This window comes from Callorhinchus milii, unplaced genomic scaffold, assembly GCF_018977255.1.
Source record: "Callorhinchus milii isolate IMCB2004 unplaced genomic scaffold, IMCB_Cmil_1.0 Scaffold5, whole genome shotgun sequence".
Classification (NCBI taxonomy): domain Eukaryota; kingdom Metazoa; phylum Chordata; class Chondrichthyes; order Chimaeriformes; family Callorhinchidae; genus Callorhinchus; species Callorhinchus milii.
In genome coordinates this window covers 19,420,037-19,437,213 of record NW_024704746.1, presented here as the reverse complement: position 1 = coordinate 19,437,213, position 17,177 = coordinate 19,420,037, and the positions used below count along the sequence as shown (strand labels likewise).

The following is a 17,177-nucleotide window of genomic DNA, read 5'->3' as shown; positions in this document are numbered from 1 at the left end:
CATGGAATAGCTTTGTGAACTATTTCTACCTTGCATTATAGGTTTGATTCAAGTTACTCATTGTACTTATAATAATAATAATCCTTGCATTTGATATAGTGCCTTATCACGTCTTTGAGATGTCTCAAAGCGCTTCACAGAATATACTGTAAAGTGAATTGACTATATTTTGTGGGTGAAGCATACAGAAACATATTTATTTTGGTTCTGATACTGAAACAACTTTTAGATTTATTTTTCAATTTAACATTGTGGCGTTGCAGTATTTGGAAATAAAAAAAAACCCAAAGATAAGTAATCATAGCTCAGAGTATTGAGCAATTAGGTTCAGTCAGCTTATTATGCACATTGCACTTGGACCTCTAGAGCTTCAAAGTGTCTGGCACATCGCAGGTTGTCCTGTACAGGGATTCCATCATACCAAAGGCAGATGTCTGTCAAATCGCTGATGAGCAAACCGAGGCTTTAGATGACAGCAGCTGGAAGCCATTAACTGGAGTCTGGGTTTGTGAACGCATGCTCCTGCATCCGAGACTTCAAATAACAATAAGAATCCTTGCATTTGATATAGTTTCCGCCTATTTTCTCCTCTCTTTCTCAAAGTTTATTATTATTGTTAAGTTGCTAACTTATCCTTCAACATGTGATACCGCAGATGCCAACGTACCTTTGATACATTCCTTCCCTAGTGCAAGCACACTGAAGCCAATTGTAGCATTTAAACTGAGACCAGCGAACTGGAATCAAACCTGTGACCTTCTGGTCTGCATACCTTCATATTAAACCATGCAGTGCCTTTTGAATGCTGCCTTCTGTATGTATGTAACACTACCTGTATACAAAACAATATACACTTGGCAGTGAAGGCTATTGCACCGAAAATCTTACTTTCTGTCAAGATAATGTTCCAGGAATATTTTGCCAGCTAAAACAGCAAATTATTTGGTAAAGATTATCTTCAGTGACAATCAACGTCAGCTTTTTCTCCACTAGACAATATGCAGTGAAGACATGTGCTTAGAAAAACTATCGCTCAGTCTTGTTATTTCATTATGGCCACTGCAATCAACACCAACAGCACAAAAAACACTTCAAGGCACCAGTTGAATGCACTGGGAATTAAACAATGGATTTGATGCTGTTTTCACAACTCAATTGAATTGAAAGCCAGTTGGATGTGTTATCTTATTCCAAAACAAAACATTTGCAAGATATCACTCAAGTAGCCTCTTCTCTTTTAAGCTTGCTGTGTGCTTCAAACCTAAATATTAAAATGTCTAACATGTCAATGTTTTTTTGTTATGTTATGTTACCTGTCTCCAAAGATACTAAGACTTGTTTGTCCATCCTAATTTCTCTTCTTGCTTCACTCATTCTTATAACCCTCAGTTCTATTTCCAAGAAGACATTTTTCTATTTCTGGCTATTTTTGAAGCTATTAATTGGCATAGGATCAGCCCCTAATTCATGAGTCAATTGTGGGAGATGTGACTCAGTTTGTGTGGGAAACTGGAAGTAAAAATATCTAGATCAGTTAAGGAAATTGCATTCGCTTTGCAAGCGAGAGACCTGAGTTCAATTCCAGGCAGGGCGAAACCTTGGGCAAGTTTCCTTACTCCACACGCCTGATAATAATCCCTTCAAAAACAAAAACAATAATAAATTGGTCATTTTCAATCTACGACTGTTTGTGGGACATTGCTGTGCGCAATTGGCTGCCGCGTTCGCCCACAAATATACAGTCAATTCACTTTACAGTGTGTTCTGTGAAGCGCTTTGGGACGTCCTCCCGACGTGAAAAGCGCTATATCAAATGCAAGGATTATTATTATTATTATTATTACCTCCATTCCTAGGATCATTTTTAATGTACCCTTCTCAAAACCTTCTGGTATAAACAATAATGCCAGAAAATGTACCCACCTTGGTGGAGTGAGGTCTTGATGGAAAATTACCACAGTCAGTACATTTATCAATGATCAGAAAATCATTCTGTTCCGATGTTAGAATTGATCTTGGTCAGTTCGATTTTGCACAGGCAAAAACAATTTTTATCAATACTACCAGCTAATCTACATTTATTACACCCCTACCTTGCCATCGCCGGAGGAAACAGTGATACCATTTTGTATGTTAATGTATTCCGGATGTTGAATATCCCTGTAATGTAATGAAAAAACAATTTGCCTTCCCCTCTGTCATGTGGTGGTGACCTGCTGTGAGCAGTTGTATCACAGTAGATGTAGTTAGTAGCAAAGAAAATTAACACAATCTGAACTGAAACAAAAATGCTAGTAATCCACATTAGGTCAATTGGCATCAGAAAAAGGAAAGATACATTAATCTTTCAGGCAGGACCCTCATCAACTCAGGTGAGGCTGGGTCAGTTTTAGTGTAGAACAGAGGATGGGAAGTGAACAAGAATGCGGCTCGGTTAGACATAAACAGGTTGTGAAATGTGGTTAATTGGTGGTAATGGATACAGATAAAGTAGATAAGGCAGGGGGTGTGAAGTCTAGTCCAGCTCAATTTACAAATACGGGCAAGGAAGAAAACACAAGCCTGGAGGATACACAATTGTAGACGTTCAGCCCTGGAGACTCAGGCTTTCTGTAGCTCGGATACTTGCAAAGATTGCAAAGAATGTACAGCACAGAAACAGGCCACTCGGCCCAACCAGTCCATTCTCTCTCTCATGTGAAGATCTAGCGTCTTTGCGGATGCTGCTCCTGAGGTTTGTATTTGGCTGGGTTAGAGTATTATAGGAAATCAGTGATAACTAAGAAAGCTTGCAGTGGGAGGAGGAGAAGTCATGTGTTTTTATTCAAGTTGCATGTTGTAACTCTAAATGCTGCTAATTGTTAAAGTGGCATAACATTTACGTTCCTTTAGAAAAAAATATTAAAACAAATTCAATCCACCAAAATTCTGGGAGCTGTTCCCTTTGATGAGGAAGAGGGTTAGATTCTCTTTGCCTCTCACATGGCAACCGCACTTTTTTCAGTAAAGTGAAAAAACAGGGCGAAATATTGGGCAAGTTTCCTTACTCCACATGCCTCCGTTTACCAAGGAGTAAGTAGGAACCCAGTTGTTAGTCGATTGGCGGATCGATATTCCGAGGGTAATAATCCCTCAAGAAAAAAAAACAAGAATAATTTGGTCACTCAATCCACGACTGTTTGTGGGACGCTGCTATGTACAATTGGCTGCCGCGTTTCGGCCACAAATACACAGTCTTTACACTTTACAGTATATTCCGTGAAGCATTTTGAGACATATAGAAGACATGAAAAGCGCTATGTCAAATGCAAGGATTATTATTAAATCTCCAAGATTCCTTGTCCCGGATATGGAATGGGAGTGAGCTGAAAACCTGAGGTTCAAATATTTTCGTTTGGAATTAACCAGCTGCTTTGAAAGTGCACCGTTTAAGGAAATTAAGATCTGAAAGCAGGAATATCAAAAAGCTTTGGGCTCTGACAAAATCTGAGTTATATTACCCCAAAAGTTTATTTGTGACTAAAGTTGAGATAGACGTTCTCTGTAGATACTGACAAACATTGCAAAAGCAACCTTCAAATTAAATACATCTGATAATCCAAATCCTTCCTGGATAGGACTTTACAAGGAAAGTAACTGTGACTTAGGCTCTTTATTACCAGTGTTGTGTTCCCTCCATCATGAAAGAAGCAATGACTACGTACTAGTAATGTCATTTCTAAAAGTCAAATGGGTATGCATTGTCACTAAATCTATATTATTCATATGTCGCTAATTGTTAATATTGATAAGATTATTGTGCGTCAATTAACTTGACAACAGAGCATCAGTAAAAGCCCTATATTAAGAAAGTCTGCAAATACTGTACGTGCATATTGATATCCATGTGTCATGTTATCATTTTCTGCTAGTGATAACCTAATAATACAAACAAGCAGTAACTATTTGAACCATTTCAAGCCTCTATTGTTTCCTAAATGTATTTATTCATCGTCTACAAAATACACAGTCAGTACATTTTGCAGTAAATCTGGTGAAGCATTTTGAGACCTGCTCTTAAGTAAATGGCACTTCATCAATTGCCAGGAATATTATTATTATTGATTGAAATATATTGGTCAACATCAAAAACTCTGCCACAGTGTGATCTCAATAGGCATCTTCTTAACCTTTCGTGTAGGATCAATTTAATACTTTACTTGAAGATACGCATCTCAATTAGCCACATTGGCAAAGATTTGGCCAAGAATCAATTGTAATCATAGCACAATTGTTTTACTTGAGACCTGAAAGCGTCACTGTTTAGAGCTTAACTGTTGCATCAGATGATACATTGCCCTGTCAACCTCTAACTAGCACCTAATACTTTTCACAAAATTGAGAGAGGGTTTTAGCTGAAAATGCCCATTATCTTGAGACCAACTGGATTTAATACCTCTGCTGAGACCAAATACATCAATGATAAGAAGCCTTAGGAAAATAATCGACACTGTCAAGAGTTTTGCGAATTTTTTACAAAAGCTACTTTTGATAGTCTTAAGCGGAAACACCGTTTTTTTGTAGTGCGCTATGTTTTCTTATCCATGTCTACTCTGTCCCTGTGGGCAGCCTCTACAATCAGTTCTGTGATTTTTGCATCATTACAAAGATGTTTTTGTTTGTTATAGACATAATGAAACAATCTACAGTACCAGCTGAAAATAGTACTGTACAGTGTTCAGCAAACACTGGCGTTCTTCATAACCCCCTGCCTTATTTGGCCCACCATCAGCAGACTAGCTTTCACCCATTCTGTCCCTGCTCTCTGGAACTCCATTCTGGAGTCTCATTGACTCACTGCCTCCCTCCCCTTGTCCAAGGTCTGTCTCAAAACGTACTTCTTCGACCATGCTTTTGGTCATCTTTCCCCTCTCCACCCATTGCTCCCATCGCCAAGCCTGTGTGTCCTGCCAACACTGTCAAGCACTTCATCCCAATGTAAAAAGTGCTCTATAAAGGTGAATTGTACACACCGTTCAGGAAACAAATCGCTTAAAAGCCAACTTGTGTTAGGACTTACTTTAGAGTTGGCAAGATTTTTTTTATAAATAATCCTTGTATTTGACCGTGCCTTCAGCTCCCCTCTTGACTCTACCCCCTCCTCGCTCCCTCCCTTCCCTTCCCTCACCCTGACCATTTCCCCCCTGCTCGGGTCCTGACCCAACTGTACAACGCCTTGGGACGTCCTCCCGACGTGAAAGGCGCTCAATAAATGGAATCTTGTTGTTGTTGTTGTTGTTGTTGATGTCGCACTTTACCTTGTTGTTGAAATATCTCAAAATGCTTGATGGGAGCTTGTAGTAAACTGAGTGTTTTTGCAGGCAAACATGGAAGGCAGTTTGCACATAGCAATGCCCTACAAACAGCAATTAAGTGAATGACCAATCTTATCTGCTGATTGTTGGTCAGGACAATGGGAGAAACTCCCTTCTTTGCAAGAATAGCACTGTAAGGGACAAAGTTTCTGTTGAATGATTTATATAAGGCATTGCACATTGGTATGACTGGAATGCACGATTGCAGTATACCTTTTAACGTCTTAATATTGAATATTATGATTACGTAGCAAATGCCAGTTAAATCAGAAGGAATATAATTTTTTTTCTGATAGAAAAGGACTGATTTCTTTGCCTATTTTTGCTGCCTGTTGTTACACAGCACTTGCCCAGTTTTGGACCTTACCTTGAGCAGCGTCAGAAGATCATCGCAGAGTATAAGCTGAAGCAGAAGGAGCGGAATGAAATTGTTCAAGAACCTGATGAAAGATCATATGTAGTCAAGAAAGCCATTCCAAAAGTGCAGGTAAGTAATAAACAAACATACAGACAGGTAAGGATATCCACAGCTATTCATTCTACAATTTTACTGGCTCCCTTAGTCTTCTGTCATGAGTGGGACTATTTAAATTCTGAAAATATGTACCTTTAACTGGAGGACAAAATTTCTTTTGACGCCCTCTCTTTGTCGATTCCAATAAGTGGAAATCGTATGCAAATTTATAAGAACCCGCTCTGAAGGACACTGTTAAATATATGATTAACAGACAATGGGGCCTGGAGAAAATCATGCAGAAACTGTTTAACTACAACATTAAGGAAGCCTTCCCCACAATGGGGTATAATGAGGTGAGTTGAGGTCTAGTGAGGCCTGGGAGGGGGATGGGCGGAGGTTGTCTTTTAGTGATGCTACTGTCAGCAAGAAGGAACATTAAGTGATGACCTTAAGATAAAGATTAGTTAAGTTACTCAGGAATATGACTGCTGACAGAAATAAATTATTTTCTATGCTCCAATAGCTAAACCTGCTTTAATGATCTGATCTGATTAGGTTTCAAAGGTATTTAAAAATAGATTGCTAAAATCTTTATCGCTACACTTAGTTGATTTGGGGTGAGACATCCCCTATGAATATGTGGTTATATTTATTATAGCAAAAGTTATATTTTATTTGTGTGTAATTGTGTGTAAGAAAAACACAACTTTAGACTACTGTTGAAACAGCTCCTGTATTTTAATCTGATTTAGTATTGAGCCAAATTTGTAAACTGCTTGAAGCTTTTCTGCGTACCTGTGTTTTGCTGTTACAAATTAAATTGCATATATTTCCCATGGTTGTTACAGGAAATGATTGGCAAATCGCTGTCACAGATTGGAGCCTTTGGCCAATTGAACCTCAAGGAGCATGTGGTAGCTCTGATTGATGAAGAGATGTGCATCAATTGTGGCAAATGCTACCTGACTTGCAATGACTCTGGATACCAGGTTTGTAGAGACGGGATATAATTTGTGGAATCCTGCAGCTCAGTGGTTAGAGCGCTCGCCTGGCAAGGGAAAGACCTGGGTTCGAATCCCGGGCAGGGCGAAATGTTGGGCAAGTTTCCTCACTTCACACCTCTGTTTACCTTGAAGTAAGTAGGAACACGGTTGTTAGTCGATTGGCGGATTGCTTTTCCGGGGGTAATAAATCCTTCAAATAAATAATACCAATAATAAATTGGTCACTCAATCCACGACTGTTTGTGGGACACTGCTGTGCGCAATTGGTGCCGCGTTTCGCCCATAAAATATAGAGTCAATTCATTTTACAGTTTATTCTGTGAAGCGCTTTGAGACGTCTAGAAAACATGATAAAGCGCTACATCAAATGCAAAGATTATTATTATTATTGATGTCACTTTTTAGGCTTACACATTGAAAACCAAATATTTACACAAATTTAATGCAAGGATCTCTTTACTAGACTCCGGTTACCTGAGACAAAACCAGGGCTTTTCAGTCTTGAGAGAAGATATCTCAGGGAGAACCTTATAATAATAATACACACCTAACATAAGGTGTATAACATTTTAAATAAGATTGAAAAAGTAAACCCAGAACAATATTTTAGGATGTACTAAACACTTGTTCCCTCCCTACCCTCATTCAAGGCCCATCTCAAAACATACCCCTGTGACTGCACTTTTGGTAATTTTTCCCCTCCCACACCCACCTCAGCTCCCACCCACCACTTCAGGGCCCAGCTAGCAGTGTCAAGCATTTTGAAACATCTTCCCAACATAAAGGTGCTTGTATAAATGTAAATTATATCATAGTTTCATTGTAAGACAGTAGAACTAGAGGATGTTAGGTTTAGAGTTACAAACAGCAACTTCCAGACAGATACCAGGATTCTTTTCTTCACTTGGAAGATAATTAACTGGAATGGTTTGCCGAGAAAGGTGATTGAGGTCAGGACACTGGACTTATTAAAAAGGAAAAAACAACTTGATGGTGTGATGAGATTGGACGTGCTAGAGGGCTTTTATCTGAGTCAATCTTATGAGCCTAGGACCAACTAAACTAATGTACAATAGTTAAAGTTCAGCAAACAACATTTGAACTAAAATGTACTCTCTAGATAGATGAAACTAAGTGAAGCTTTTTTTAAATAAAATGTTAGAAGGGTGAGATCTTGTAATTAGAAGGAATCTATGAGTTCTAGCTCTTTAGTGATTCATTTTATTCTTTCTTTACTTGTAATTGTTAACATAATTTAGAACCAAATAGGACATAACAACATTTAATCTTCTAGCAAGCGTAAGCTTTGCTAATGAAATGCACTGCTGTATTCACAAAGCTGTGTTGTACATTATTTAGAACTAGATGGTACAGATTAATAACAAGTATTTTTAAATCAAGGCAGCAGGTCAATTTAGCGAACCACTAATTGGAATGCCTGAACCAGAAATGTGCCCCCTTTACTGCCTGTCTCTTAATAAAGCATCCAAAACATCAGAATGGTTCTGCTCCAGTTTACAGACAAAAAAATCAACATGTGGTTTTAATTAAAATTTATACGTGAGAAACTGTTGGATAAAAAAAAACTCATGAATGTCAGCGTACCATGTGGGAACTCTGTCTGTATTTCCAGGCTTTACTTCTGAAAAGTGTTTCCATCTCTGAACACTTTCTGAGTAGCTCTGTCGGTTGTTTTGGGACCGTAAGTTTCAGGGTTAGATAACCTTTGTCCACTCACTCTTTGTGAGATTGATAAATTGAATACCACCTAAAAGAGGGGGAAGGAGGGGAGAGTAAAATAAGATTGGTTACCTGTTGCTTTGACTATCTGTAATTTTAATTTGGAAGTCAAAGGGTGACATTTTCATTCTAACATTTTCATCTCTCCAACACTGATCACAACTGCGTGAGAAAGAAGCAAAATGTACTTTTGCTTGGGAGATTATGAATTTCTTTTACAGGCACATTATAAATTCCAATGTGCAACACTTACCTGTTCAAACACTGACAGAGCTGTAGTTCATGGACATCAGTCATCCACATCATTTTATAGTCTGTAAATCCTTCCTCTCTCACCCAGATAGTTTAAAGCAAGGATTTGTCACTGTCACAACAGAAAATCAAACGCCTCTTTACTTACATTGTTCTAAAGCCAATCTATTTACTGTTTCAAATTAACACTTAATCATTGTCAGTAGTGCAAATCATACACTGTCACCTGCAAAATGGGACTTGTTGGTCTTAATAAAACTAAAGGAACAAATTCCCAGTCATACTCCCAATGTAGAGTTCTAAAAAAAAGCAAGTTGCCTCAGGTATTGTGCTGACTTTAATATTGTACAATTAAAAGTTTTAAAAGTACGTGGATGCCGAAAAGTGATCTTATTTTCTAAACAAAGCAAATTGACTCTGTGCTTTGTCATTTGAGCTCAGTAATACATTGAGGGAATAGTTACCACCCAATTCGGTAAGAATATCACTTACGTATAAATGGCATCAATCTGATATATCAATGCTGGTGGCAGCCGGTTGCTATCCAAGGCAATAGGATAATTGGTTTGAGGTGGAAAAGTTAATACCCTTCTCCTACTTTTAGCTTTTTCCCAAAGTAACTGTATAAAGGACAATGTCATTCTCACACTGCTGTGTTTGTTGCTTAATGCCCTATCCCCTCACATGGTGTGAATTTAATGAAGCAGTACTCTACTGAATACACTACTGAAAGGGACTTTTGGCCACAGTTTGAACACGGTCAGTAAAGGATTGTGAGATGTTATTAAAGCGTTCCGCTCCAGGATTTGTGTTCTAACAGTAATATCCAGGACGACAAGAGTTACCTGTTATTTGTCTGAGGGTTAAAGAATTTGTATCACACACTTGGACCAAATCCCATTGAACTTTCAGTAGGAATTCTTAAACCATAGGACCAAAAATATATATAATATACTTAAACTAATATTTGAGTTGAAATTGTGGATTTTCAGCATATCAGAGTATTAGGTTTAGGTATTACATGCCTGAAATTGTTTATTTTGATTTTTTTTCAGATATTATTTCAGGATTACACTTAAGGCAATTCTTCTTGTCTCACCTCTAGCTATTTTCACAAAATTAAGCAGGGTGTTTGCTGGTTATCTGTAACAGTACTAATGCTGAAATCAAATGCAAGGTCAATAACCCTAAAAGATTCTACACCAAAAGATTGCTCATTCCAATGCAGTCTCTCAAATAATAATAATAATAATAATAAATGACCCATTTAGGTCCATTTTCTGAACTTGTCAAACTTAATAAATAAAATAAATTAAAATAATTTGGTCACTCAATCCATGACTGTTTGTGGGAATTGGCTGCGCTGCTTTGCCCACAAAATATGTGAGCAATTCACTTTACAGTATATGGAGTCCTGTAGCTCAGTGGTTAGAGAACTCGCCTTGCAAGTGAGAGACCTGGGTTTGATTCCCGGCAGGGCAAAACCTTGGGCAAGTTTCCTTACTCCACACACCTGATGATAAACCCTCAAGAAAAAAAAATAATAATTTGGTCACTTCAATCCACGACTGTTTGTGGCACACTGCTGTGCGCAATTGGCTGCCGCGTTTCGCCCACAAATATACAGTCAATTCACTTTGAAGCACTTTGAGACATCTCGAAGATACGATAAGGCGCTATACCAAATGCAAGGATTATTATTATAATTAACAGGACAGCAATTCACATTCTGAATGAATAGAAATATTTGCTTTATTGTGTTTCCTTAACCTGGTTGTTTTGTATCTATTTTACAGGCCATAACCTTTGATCCCAAGACTCACCTCCCTCATGTTTCTGATGTCTGCACAGGTTGCACTCTTTGCTATAGCGTCTGTCCCATCATTGACTGCATTCAAATGGTTCCTCGTGTAATACCTTATGAGCCAAACAGAGGCATTCCTCTGTCTGTCTCAGCAGTTCATTGAAGTAATTTGCTTCAGCCATAAAATGCAACCTAACATTCATTTATGAGCATTGATTTAGTCATTAATGATGCAATATGACAGACAGTTATTTTCAAAGTATTGATTTCTAGCCTGCTATTTTTGTTTCTGCGGCCTTGGATTCTTCAAACGATTGGCGAACATCTAGCGTAAAAGTGCAGCGTTTAAATAATTTGTCAGCAATACATTTAATATTTAACATGTTGTAAGAAAATTGCCCAATGCCTTACGGTGAGTAGAACGTTATATATAATTCACAGTGTATTAATAGTTGCTAAACTATGGTTTCATCACGGTGCTGTAAAACAAAGGGCTTTGGCCAAGACACAAACATTTTAGGGAGGTGCCACAGGGTGAATCAGGAAACCTCAAACAAGCAGCCCCCTCCTCCGCCCCATTTACTTTAGTGGAGAGTCATTTGATATGTTGAAGCAGCATATTTCATGCAAGGGAACAAAGAGAAATTTCCAGAGAAATTTCCAACCTAGTAAGTAACGTGACTGAAATTTACATTCATCTCACTGCATGAGATGTGTTTCTTCAGCTTGTGCAGTACCATCCCATTATATAGATAAGGATATCTGCCTGCAGCATTCCTCTGCAGCTCGCTATTCACATTTAATCTCACCTAGAAGCGCACAACCTACTGCGTTCTGCCAATAAGGTTAATTCTCAAATCTGAATCAAATCTGACATGTGCGTAAACTTATGATGAAACCAGTTACTGGAAAAATGATATTCTGTAGGAGCGAGAGAAACTTATCTGAAGTTTTATTTGAATCTGATAGAGATGGTTATCGGTTTTCATAATGATACTTTTGCGGAAATCTGTAGGCAGAAAGATTCTTAAAGGGTGGGAAAAATAAATCACTAAATTAAGGATTGTTTTCAGTAACAAAGTTGAGGTTCTAGATAGACTTGCCCTGTGCAGATTATAGAAATTGTTCCTTCTGTTTTAGAATTAATTATGGTTAATCTGCTTTTAATTGTTTTTGCACAAACGTATATTAATTTTTGTTTTTGCTGTTCATAATAATTCTATGCCAATTAAAAGTTACAGTATTTACGGATGTAGTAACTGCAGCATGGCAGGGTAATGAGATTTTCATGGTGGACAATTTCGTAAACATATAACCGTCTTGATGCCTTACATATTATTCACCCCCACTTGTTTTTGCTTGGCTAGGAGCAGGTTTGCAAAGTATTTATTGGTTGAGGTTCAGTGAATTGCTTCTTGCGGAGTTTTATACAGTACAGCATTCCCTTACATTAGATGGTGGTGCTGAGTAAACATAAAAGGAGTTCAACATACATCTGGTTTTGAAATGTACTTTAAGGCTGAGTTCAGGCATTGATCACAAAATGCAGGGACCATGGGGATATCTTCCATGGAGTGCAAATGGGATGTAGATGTATTTTAATACTGACATCCTGAAATTGCCTTTGTTTGAAAGCTTTAACTGCCATTCAGCTCCCTTGAGAGACCAATTGTTAAGGAGGCTACAAAATTATTTATAACTCAGGGAGGGCAGGCTTGATGAATCAGATGGCACTTCCCCTCTCCATACTTGCATTTGCCCCAGTGAGAAGTATTGATGCTGGTTACAGAGATGTCAACAATAGTCGAGGAAGTGTAAGAGGCAGTGAGCATTAAGCAAACAAATTACAAAAAAGGAAAGAAAAAAATTGGTAAAATAGGACCAGGAGTATGTATTTTAGATTTAGATTTTGAGCATTGAGTTGATGCACGACTGATATTTTTCCATTATTGCATGTTCTCCTGCCAGTCAAGCACCAGTTGCCATAGTGTCACACCCACATTAACTTGACATTTCTGGAAAAAGCATTTAAATTTTAATTTAGCAATAAATGTTTTCACCCAGAACATTTTTATCTCGCATTGAAGTGCCTAATAGATGTCTTGATTATCAATATAGAGTAAATATTACTGTATGAATCAAAAGCTATATTGAAGTGTCATTTTAAGTATGACTTAGTTTATTTAACTGAGGTTTAATATCGTAACCTTAGTTATGATTAACTCATTCAGATACTTTGCAAAGAAATAAAATTCAAATGTCCTTGCAATTTAGATTGCTGCTTTATGTTTGTATGATGAATAACCTGTCTTTAATAAATATCAGGAATTCCTAAATTTGCTTTGTCCCAAGTGTTTTTAATTTGTCCAGAAGGACTGTGATCGAAGTTGTTTTTGTTAACCAGGGATTTTTCTACACATTCACCTAGGAACATATTACCCAGTCTCAGCAGACGGCACTCTGCAAATGTCCACTCATTAAGTTTGAGAATCTCAATAGAACTTAAAGACAATTTGTTTCCGATAATCCTTTGGTGACGTTATTCTTGAAAAATCATTACTTGGAACACATTTTAGGAGACTAAACTTTCAGGGGGTACAAGGTTGCTTTATCAAATTCTTAAAAAAGAAAATGTTAAAAACAATTGCCGAACATCTAACTTAAAAGTGCGGCATTTAAATAATTTGTTTAGAAATATTGGTATTTCTTAAACAGACTGCTTAAGTAATCGGAGTCACATAAAGGGGGAATCCTTCCAGTAAGTGGAATAATATCATGCTGATCTGCAGGAACTCTAAGCCAATGCAATCACTTTCAGAGCAGAGTTCCCAAAGTCAATGAGAAATTTTAACTGGATTCCTTATTAAGGAATCAGGTTACAAAATAACACAGAATAGAGCCCGATAGTTCTGGGTATTTAGAATTTCTTGTATAAGTGAATGTTTTATTGTATGGAGTAAGATAATATATGTCACAGCTTTATCTTTTGAACTAATAGTTTAAACTCATGTTACTTTTAATTTATTTCACCCCCACCTTTCCATCTGTCTCTAATTCCTCTAAGATTGCCACTAATTGCAGTGAGTGGGCGGTGGCTGCTAACATAAATGCCTTTAAATCACTAAAGAAATATTGTTTTAAGTGCATCTTTAATGTGCTATTGATAATTGATGTAATACATATTTAAGTTGTTTTTCATTTTAAAAAAATAGACAAGGAAACCACTCGAGAACAAAACTACACTGTATTTCACTAATTTATCACTGTCTACATACACTTTCACCTCAACTGCACAGTTTTAATTAAATGCCTTTTTATTTCCTGTTTCTAGTCTAGCTCGTCTGTACTTTTATGAATTGAAAGTGTAATGATGACACCTATGAATTGTTAAGGTCACACTGTAAAGGTCACATCTATTTAATGAAACGGTTTGGAATGAAACGTGCAGTGACAGAATAATAAAATATTCTTTTCTCTACAGTACTTTGTAGAAGCAGCTTGCAAGTACTGTACAATCCCAGTGAAACTGCACACTTTAAATGGCTGCCATAATTACAGATCACAAGATTCTTCTGTCCAAGCAAGCTCACTGGTGGGTATTCTTCACTGGGAAAGTGCAAAACATAGATATTTGGCATGAGAGCATGCTTCATCCACTGAGTGATCGGTCTTTAAATCTAGTTCTTATCAGACACAGATTCTTGCCTGGTGACCTAGTCGTATATATTCCAGTTTTAATATCAGTTGAATATTTGATCTGAACTCAACAGAACATTTCGATTGGATTTGTCTAATTCCAAGTTGACTCAGGTAGAAATGATGTTCAGTAAATATAGAGACTTGGATTTAATCTGAAATGCAGAAGAAAATTCCCTTCCCACATGGATAATTTTAAAAGCAAACTTGAAATGATACCTTCTTTATAACGTAAACTAAACAGGTTAAAGAAATTAATTTTAAGATGCCGATAGTAGGCGAAAAGGGAAATTTCACGAGGCAAATTGTGCCACCAGTTTCAAAGCCGCTGAAGGTATAGCACTGGGATTTACTGAGTGAGCCACATAGAGTTGAAACTACAATCAGACAGCCCACAAGAGAGTGCAAGCATCAGCCTTCCGCTGTGATAGAAAGGATTTCTGTGGCCCTCTGCTGAAATCGTCTTGAGTTTTTTATAAAAATAAAATTTCAATTTTGAAAGAGTACTGTTTCCATCTTAAACAGTCACTCTAAAACATTCAATTCTTTCGTCAATTTAAAACATAATATTTTCATAGAAAACTGAGCTCCTTCGAAAATATCCAGTTTTCCTCCTCATCCAAACAGAAGAAATCATGATTTTGAACTTGTCTGTTTTCAGCCAGGATTTGTGAAATTAGATAAATACATAATAAATGCAACATCCAATTGGGAAGGAAGCAAATATTAATGTATGCTAGCATTGGATAATCTATGCTAATATACGTTAATAAATGCGAATGAATTCACCATCATCTTTAAAGGCACTGTGGCCAATCGCACACAAACTATTTGCCAAAATGTCATAGATGCAGTGAAATAAAATATGCTATCTGAACTTGAAGAAGGGATTTGTCTGAATACAAAAATAGCAAACAAGGCCCGTGTAAATTCTGCATATAACAATAAGAAAAGGCAATGAAAGTGAACAAGCGCTCAAATTAAAAATGTCTTCTAATAAACTTTTGGCTGTAATGTGGACTTTTTCTCTCTACGTTATTGTTTCACGTGTACATCAAAGCAATTGAGATTTTGCATAACCAACAATTTCTGTGAACTGCCATCACAGAGGCTGATAACTGTCGGTTACTTCAAGGGACTATGTACCACTGAGTGTATCCGTGTCATACGATTATCAATGGAAACAGGAATAATCCTCGTGCTGTCAATCTTGCTGCTGTTACATATCAACAGATGTCAGTCCTAGGAGATGATGGAAAGATCACCAGGCTTGTTCAAACTGACAGCAACAATGCAAGTTAAATACAGGATAACAGATAGGTTAGAGTGGGTTACAAGCGAGTAACACATTGAAGGATTCAGATGGCATCATAAACTCATAAGTTGCAAAAATAAAGCTCCAGCACTTTATCAATATCATCTCAACCTTGAGTTGCGTTTTATCATTTAAGAGGACTCCAGCCTGTTTTATTTGATAGATAGGTGTGAAGTTAGTGGGGTTGGTTTATTCGGTTTGCAGCAAATTCTCTTTTTTTNGCCAAAGGCAAGCAGTGTAGCTGACAGTGACAGACAGCAACTTTCTGCAATTAAATCATGTGATTTGAACTGATATACTTGTGTACCAAGTGATTTGAATAGAGGCGAACGTGAGGATCAGGAATCAATGTATGTTATACAACATCAGTAACATTGCACTTTTGCTCCATGCAAGAAATACAGTCCATTCCTCATTTTACTTTTGTCATTTGTCATTTGCTGAACAGCTGATATTTTATCAGGGTATCAATTCCAGATATTTTTCCCCTAAAATTAACAAATGGGAATCAAACTATCGCAGGTGAAATAATATTAAAAATAACACATTTGTAAACACTAAATGCCCACGTCCTTGAGAGCAATACATTTTCAGGATATCGAATAATTAAATCCAATTCAGTCCCTCTTATAAGGTGTGCTAGAAATGTACACCAGAATTGCTTTGAATGTTGAACACATTTTTACTATTCACGACTGAGACTTGTATAACTGCAGATCAGTTTTTCCACTATTTACAATTGAAACGTTTTATCTGTGGACATTTATAACCACTTATACAGTAGGTATTGACCAATGCACAAATGTGTAGTTTGAATTAATGTCCATTTTATATTTTAAAAAGCTAGACACATTTTTATGGTTTCATTTGTTCACAATAAATCCGAAAGGTGATGTTCATTTTAAAATTTCAAATGAATAATCTCAGTCCAAACTATAATCTACAGTGTGTTTCAGCAGATGGCAAAATACTAGTGTTGTTTTAAACAGAGAAATTGATTGTTTTATTTTCTTTATCATTAATGTATAATAACTGGTTCCATTAGAGGGCAGCATTTAGCTTTGTCCCAATAAAGTATTAAATGCAACGTAGCATCCATCTTACAACGTAGAGAATTCCCAACTCTATACAGCATTTGGCACTCAAGGCTAGTACAGAGTGTAACAATGGCAAATCTGTATCAAGCTCACTGCAGTAATGTGAATAACCATGCAGAATTGTATTTAAAGCTGTTTTTACAAAACATAGGAAAGTAAATCCAGCGTGCCAAACACAAAGCAGGTTTACCAACCAACCGGTAATCCAAAACGTCATTAATCCAATGATAGATTGCTACTGCATAGCCAATGTGCAATACTTCAGGCAGTAAGTGCTGGCAGATTGGCTTAGGGTGTGGAGCACCATCCTGGTGGGCGAAATACAGGTTATCACCCACAAGCTATAGTCACTACACTTTACAGTCTATCCTGTGAAGTGCTTTGAGACATCTACAACACTGGATAAGGCGCTATATCAAATGCAAGGATTATTATTATTATTTCCCCTCGAGTTGACA

General features: G+C 37.2%; 1 protein-coding gene across 1 annotated transcript in view; it reads left to right on the top strand.

The window, feature by feature from the left end:
* The window catches only part of LOC103174634 (dihydropyrimidine dehydrogenase [NADP(+)]), a 156,153-nt gene extending 143,206 nt beyond the window's left edge, over positions 1-12,947 (top strand). The window contains exons 21-23 of the mRNA XM_007887106.2: positions 5,698-5,841; positions 6,660-6,800; positions 10,604-12,947. Of these exons, the coding sequence (XP_007885297.1) occupies positions 5,698-5,841; positions 6,660-6,800; positions 10,604-10,774 (456 nt within the window). The 3' untranslated portion in view covers positions 10,775-12,947. The remainder of the gene's footprint in view (positions 1-5,697; positions 5,842-6,659; positions 6,801-10,603) is intronic.
* The last annotated feature ends 4,230 nt before the right edge of the window (positions 12,948-17,177 follow it).